Genomic DNA, 6,316 nt, shown 5'->3' with positions numbered 1-6,316 from the left:
GTGCACACCTTTAATTCCAGCACTCAGGGATACTGAGGCAGGCAGATCTCTTTGAGTTTGAGGCCAGCCTGATCTACAGAGTGAGTTCTTGGTCTACAGAGTAGCCAGGACTACACAGAGAAATCTTGTCTCAATAAATAAATAAATGAATGAATGAATGAATGAATGAATGAATGAATGCACCAGAAAACCAGCAACAACACAGATGTGGCTCTGAGACTCCACTGGGTACTGAGCATGCCACTAGGGAATGTCAAGTTCCTTAAAGGTCCTCCTGGCCTGTAGTTCCCAGGCTGTTCCTTCTTACCCTTGGCTGGCATACAGCTGTCCCCCAGAAACCAATAGTTAAGGATATACTTTGAAAATTTGGCCTATGTACCTCATTACTATGTGTCTTCAGGAAGTCCTTCAACCTCCCTGAGTCTTAATTTTCTCCCATAAATGGGGATCCTTAGAAAGGTTGTTCACATGACTGTCATTGGGCACTTCCTGCTCTTAGGGCCACAGCTTTTCAAGGAGCAAAACAGATCATAGTAGCCTTCTCCTGTGGGACAGGAGGGTCACCCAGGCAAATGCCAAGCAGAAAGCTGGCAGAGGTTAATGGGGCCATGTGAGTGGTGGCCCCTCTGGAGGGCTGAGGCCGTGGGGCATCCACGCGTACCCCCCAACGGGCCAGATTGAGCTGTGAGGGGCAGACCCGGGGCCAAGAGGTGTCTGCCAGTGCCCTGTGGCCACTCCCTCAGGCCATCACCATCGAGGCTGAGCCAAGAGCTGATGGAAGCCGCCGGACTACACGCTATGACATCGACATGACCAAGTGCATCTACTGCGGTTTCTGCCAGGAGGCCTGCCCTGTGGATGCCATCGTGGAGGTGAGTGAGCCCGGGCCAGGCGGCTAATGAGGAGGCTCCTGGGAAGGGTTTGCCTGCTGACCATCCGTGCCCGCTCTTGCAGGGCCCCAACTTTGAGTTCTCCACGGAGACGCACGAGGAATTGCTGTACAACAAGGAGAAGCTCCTCAACAACGGTGACAAGTGGGAGGCGGAGATCGCCGCCAACATCCAGGCTGACTACCTGTACCGGTGACCCGGCCACCTGGCCCAGCCTGGTGATCCCTAGAGCCCATAAAGAAACTATGATCCCACAACTGCCTGCTGTGTCCTTCCATTCCCGCCCCCCTCAGCCGGGGCCCTCTGGCTTCCTCTGCAGACCAGGTGTGCACGGAGCTCTGACCTCGTTCCCTCATGGGTTCCAGCTGCCCACTTGCCCACAAGACCTAGCAGAGCCAGAGTGCAGCCATCCTCTGTGGTGCCCAGGCCCACCACATATCTTCTGGACTTCTTTCCACAGCCTGGCAGTGTAGGTCACCAGGGGCCTGTTGTCCAAGTGGTGTTGGGTGTCTGAGCTGTCTTCTCCAACCTCCATCGTTACAGTTGTTTAGACGTGAAGCCTTCCCAGGCTCCAGGCCAGAATCAGGTGCCCCAGGAGGAGGCTGGGCAGAAGGCTCAGTGAGTAAAGTGTTCCTATCTCGAGGATGCACGGAAAAGCCCAGTGCGGCCACATGTCTGTTACCCGCCGCTGGGGCCGGAGACAGGTGGATCGCAGAGGCCCCACGGGCCAGCCAGTCTCACCAAAGAGGCAAGTTTGAAGTTCAGTGAGAGCCCATCCCCAAGACTAAGGCGGTAGGCAGCTAAGGAAAGCAGGGAGAGTACCTGCACATGCTTGCACACAATGCCTCAGGAAGGCCAGGCCGTTCTTTGGGGAACAGGAAGCTAAGGGCTGACAGTCACAAGGGAATGACAGAGGGCCTGCTGCCTGTGAGCTGGCCTTGCTCCCCTTTCCCCATGAAGTTCCCCATTGTGGCTGCCGTGTGGCCATCACTGTAGCCTCCCCGGTAGCAGTCCCACCAGGCTGTGTGGCTGCCGCTCCTCTCCTGAGTGTGGGCATTGTGATATGGCACACTGGGAGTCTGGCTGCTGGCTTGGTTCTCATGGTCTAAGGTGACGCTTCCATCTCAGGAACCATGACAGCCTTCTGGCCCTGTCTGTTCCCCTGCCCTGAAGAGCCTTATGCCCTCTGTGAACTCTGTGGGGGTCCTTCTCACACCAAGTCAGGTTGGACCTGTGACACCTATTTTCTGAGGATGCCCACCTCGGCTGACTCAGTTTCCTTGTTGCCTTAGGCTTCCATTCTACACTCCACACACACACACACCAAGGCCCTTGTTTGCGGAATGGGGTCCAAGGATCAGCAGAGCTGGGGGCCCCTTGTCCGTGTGGTTTCCAGTGGGTACAGCCCAGCCTGTCCAAAGTACAGACAGCTGAATAGTCCTGAATCCCAGTTTCCAGACACTGGGACCTCCAGGGCTAGAAGGGAGGGGCCGGGTGCTCCTGGAGAGTCTACAGGCTGCTGGGAGGCAAGTTCCTCAGCAGACTGGCCTGACCAACACCCTGCCGCCAGTGGAGAGGGACCCAAAGAGTGAGACCGCCCTCACCCAGCCTTCCTGGGCCAGTTAGCCTGAGCTGCGTGAGATCTTGGACAATAGCGCAGCAGCCTGCACGTACTAGGACCCATCAGGAGGAAAGATGAAGGTGGCCCACCCCCAAAGCCCTATCCGGTACCCCTGTTGTCGGTTATCATCCGATTCAGGGACACCCAGAACCATCTCAGCCGCCTTTCCTCCCTCCCTCCTCGTCCCAAACTCCGCGGGGGCGGGATGGGGCGGAGAGTGGGCGTGTCATCACAGGCCACACCCACGCCCTGCTTGTTGGAGCTGGAGAGAGTTGCACCGGCCGGCGGGAGAGCTCAGATCCTAAGTCCGAACTGAGCGGTGAGCTCATCTGGGTAAGTGTACCGCTAGACTGCGGAGCCTCAGCTCTGCCCACCATCCGCTTCCTCTGCCCGGACAGGGGTCCAGGCGCCCCCGCCCGACTCTGGGTGGAGGCAGCTCAGAGGCCATGCGCCGGTGTCAGGCCGTCTGGGGTGTAGGCAGGCCTCAAGGAGAACTAGGAGCATGGGCTGGTAGCTCCGGGCAACTTCGAAGCCCACCTCACCAGGCCTGAGCTCAGGGAGGCCACTGCTGTGACTGATTCGGAGGGAGGGATCCATTCTACAGATGAGGAAACGGAGGCCATCCAACTAGGAAGTGGCAGGGCTCGGGGCGAATTTCAGTCCCTCTCCTCCGAAGGGAGGGAGCTGGGAGAAGAGGCAAGGGGCCCGAAGGAAGGACCAGGAAAGGAAGTGCAGGAGTGAGGCAGAACTTCAGGGCTTTGCGGGAAGGCCAGAGTACAAGCGGTGTGTGTGGGAATTGCTGTGGTGACCGCAGGAGACTGGACCTGTTAACAGAATCACAGTGAATTGTGTGGACGCTCTGCAGGGGACATGGAGGTACTTTGATTTATCTTGCATCTGGATGGTTCCGGTCCCCGGGCTGGGGCAGCCAGATGCTATTGGTTATGGTGCTGGGACTGGCCAGAGCACGGCAGGTCAGAGCAGTGTTCCTCCGGTCTGGGACAGACCCCTCTCTGGTTTGGTCCCAGCCGCCCATGTGACCTTAGACTTCACCTTACTCAGCCTATAAGATAAGGCTGGGTAGTGGGTGGTGACCAAAGCAGTTAATCCCAGCTTGAGGGAGGCAGAGACAGTGGATCTCTGAGTTCAAGGCCAGCCTGGCCTGCATACTGTTGGAGTTCCAGGAGAGCCAGGGCTGCACTGAGAAAAGCAAACAGACAACAAAGATAAGGCTGGCTTGCAATTGGTGTGGTGGTGTTTATAGAAGTAAAGCCTTTTGTTCACCTCCAAATCCTACCTTTCTTGCCAGGGGTGGCCAAGTCTTACTCAATCAAAGAGGAAATACAGGCCCAGAGAAGGCAAGTGACTTACTCAGTGTCACACAGATGATGACAGTCTGGGCAGGACTCTAGAGACTTGGAGCCTGGTCCTCTGCCCTGTGGCCAGAGCCGTGATACCTTTGGTGATGGCCCCCAGCCCTTCCCTTGCCTGTGCAGGGCCTGGCTCTTCTGAAACCCTGGACTACCCTCTGAATTCTTGCCTTTCCCAGGCTGGGGACAGGACTGTGGTTTCCTCTTAAGAAAACCAGGCCTCAGGAGGAAGTGGCCTGTGGGACGGGCTCAGACAGCAAGCTGGGCCCATTAGCATCTGAAGTCCCCCTCCATGGTGTGCCCTCACTTGTACCCCTCAGCCCCCAACACCAGTTTAAGAGCTAAGGAAACTGTGTCCTGCCAGGACCCTGGATCTAAGAGCAATAGCTGCAGAGTGAGCAGGGGCCAGGGGAGAGTGCTGCCACCTGCGGGGACCACTGGAGTCCACTCTAGTGCCAGGAAGTAACTGTGCCTGCTGCGGTTGCAACAGGGCCAGCCAGGCCTTCCCGCCTGCTGCTTCACAGTTTCACTTTCATTGGTTTCAACACCAAGGACTGTCCCCAGCCCCACAGCCAACCTGCCAAAGGCAACCCCCAGCCAATCCTCCTCCTTAGGCCTTCAGCCCCAGGGACCTGGGGGATGCTCCACCCCCACCCCTCTGCAAGGCGTAGAGGTGGTACAGTGTGGTAAAACAGCGGGCAGAGCTGGTGTGTCTGGCAGCTGCTGGGCTAGAATGGGGCACAAAGGCATGAAAGGCTAGTGTAGAGACAGCCTGTGGAAGGCTGTGGGGTCATTGCCCTGCCTTACATTGTCATGCTGTTGACTTCCTGTCAACCTCAGTACCCATTACCCCTTTCTGAGCCTCAGTTTCCCCATCTATTCAGTGAATGAATGCCTGCCTGGACCTGAGCTCCTGACCAACCATTTTTTGTCTGCCCCAAGGATCATGGGCTCCATGTTCCGGAGTGAAGAGGTGGCTTTGGTCCAGCTCCTGCTGCCCACAGCATCTGCCTACACCTGCGTGAGCCAGCTGGGCGAGCTGGGCCTTGTGGAGTTCAGAGATGTAAGTGAGTGGGGTGGGACCGAGCCCCGGGTAGGTAACCACATCCCCCTGTGCTGAGCACCGTCGCCCTGCCGGAGCATCCCAGCTCTCCCTTCCAGCATGAGTGCTCTTCCCATGCCTCCTCGTGCCCTCCCTGGCATGGGGTTGAGTCTGCTCCCGCTAGTCACCTCCAGATTAATTGGGCACCCAGCAACATGTTGGAAAGAGGTGCCTCAGGCCTAGACCCCAGAGCAGTGACCTCCTGGTCCCCACCCAGAGATCTAGCCCCTCTGTGTACCCACCACAGCTCAACGCCTCTGTGAGTGCCTTCCAGAGACGCTTTGTGGTAGATGTCCGACGCTGCGAGGAACTGGAGAAGACCTTCAGTAAGTTGGACCCATTCCAGGCTGGCTTCCCGGAAGGAGCGCTGGGCAAGCTTGGTCTAAAAGGAAGTGCCCGTTAGCCAGGTGGAAGGCAGAGCTGCTGGATCTGCAGGATGTCTTGGGCTCTGGGCTGGTGGGGCGGAGGACCTAAGGCAGGGCTGGCTTGGACTGTGATCCACAACTCAGAACTCAGGGTTAGGTCCCATGGATGCCAGGGAACAAGAGGCAGGGGCTGGTGCGGGCAGGGGCTGAGGTCCAGGGCTAGTAAGCCCCTTCTTAGGCCAGAGATGAAGGCAGAACAGGGGAAGCAGAGCTCCTGGGACAGTACTTTAGCTTGGGATTTTCCCGGAGCTCTGACTAAGTGGATTAGTAATGGCTTTTGACGTGCGTTTGGGTTTGGGATCTCCCTATGTGTCTGCAGCCCTTGGCTAACAGACATTAGCTGGCATAGCCCTGGGTGGCTTCCCCTCACCCCCTTCCTGTGTCTAGCCTTCTTGCGGGAAGAAGTAGAGCGGGCCGGCCTGACACTGCCCCCGCCTGAGGGGACCCTGCCGGCACCACCTCCCCGGGATCTGCTGCGCATCCAGGAAGAGACGGACCGCCTGGCCCAGGAGCTTCGGGATGTTCGAGGCAACCAGCAGGCACTGCGGGCCCAGCTGCACCAGCTGCAGCTCCACTCAGCTGTGCTGGGCCAGAGCCACGGGCCCCCGGTCAGTCCCAGCCAACGCAGGGATCGGGCAGGAGACGGATACGCCAAACCAAACCTGGGCCTGGGCTCACAATGTCTCTCTGTGCCCAGATGGCAGCTGCCCACTCTGAGGGACCTTCCTCCGAGAGAACGCCCCTGCTTCCGGCCCCCCGGGGGCCACATGCAGACCTGAAGGTCAAGTGAGTTGGGGCAGTTTGTCTTTTCTTAGCAGCCTTAAGGCACTAGCTAGAAAAGGGTGTGTGTGTGTGTGTGTATGTGTGTGTGTGTGTGTGTGTGTGTGTGTGTGTGTGTGTGTGTGTGT

General features: G+C 57.9%; 2 protein-coding genes across 7 annotated transcripts in view; both read left to right on the top strand.

Annotated features, from left to right (window-relative positions):
• Ndufs8 (NADH:ubiquinone oxidoreductase core subunit S8) overlaps window positions 1-1,147 on the top strand; it is a 4,082-nt gene extending 2,935 nt beyond the window's left edge. For all 4 annotated transcript variants that reach the window (XM_055614743.1, XM_055614744.1, XM_055614745.1 and 1 more), the window contains exons 6-7: window positions 744-872; window positions 955-1,147. In XM_055614743.1, the coding sequence (XP_055470718.1) occupies window positions 744-872; window positions 955-1,086 (261 nt within the window). In that variant the 3' untranslated portion in view covers window positions 1,087-1,147. The remainder of the gene's footprint in view (window positions 1-743; window positions 873-954) is intronic.
• A 1,451-nt stretch (window positions 1,148-2,598) lies between these two features.
• Window positions 2,599-6,316, top strand: part of Tcirg1 (T cell immune regulator 1, ATPase H+ transporting V0 subunit a3) — a 12,975-nt gene continuing 9,257 nt past the window's right edge. The window contains exons 1-5 of one of the 3 annotated variants that reach the window (XM_055614696.1): window positions 2,599-2,844; window positions 4,824-4,944; window positions 5,231-5,309; window positions 5,796-6,016; window positions 6,106-6,194. In XM_055614696.1, the coding sequence (XP_055470671.1) occupies window positions 4,828-4,944; window positions 5,231-5,309; window positions 5,796-6,016; window positions 6,106-6,194 (506 nt within the window). In that variant the 5' untranslated portion in view covers window positions 2,599-2,844; window positions 4,824-4,827. Of the gene's footprint in view, window positions 2,845-3,668; window positions 3,870-4,823; window positions 4,945-5,230; window positions 5,310-5,795; window positions 6,017-6,105; window positions 6,195-6,316 lie in introns of those variants that run through there. The other 2 variants (XM_055614698.1, XM_055614697.1) reach the window with 2 other exon arrangements.

Source organism: Psammomys obesus, unplaced genomic scaffold, assembly GCF_907164565.1.
Source record: "Psammomys obesus unplaced genomic scaffold, mPsaObe1.curated_primary_1811, whole genome shotgun sequence".
NCBI classification, from domain to species: Eukaryota; Metazoa; Chordata; class Mammalia; order Rodentia; family Muridae; genus Psammomys; species Psammomys obesus.
This window is presented reverse-complemented; position numbering and strand designations above follow the sequence as displayed.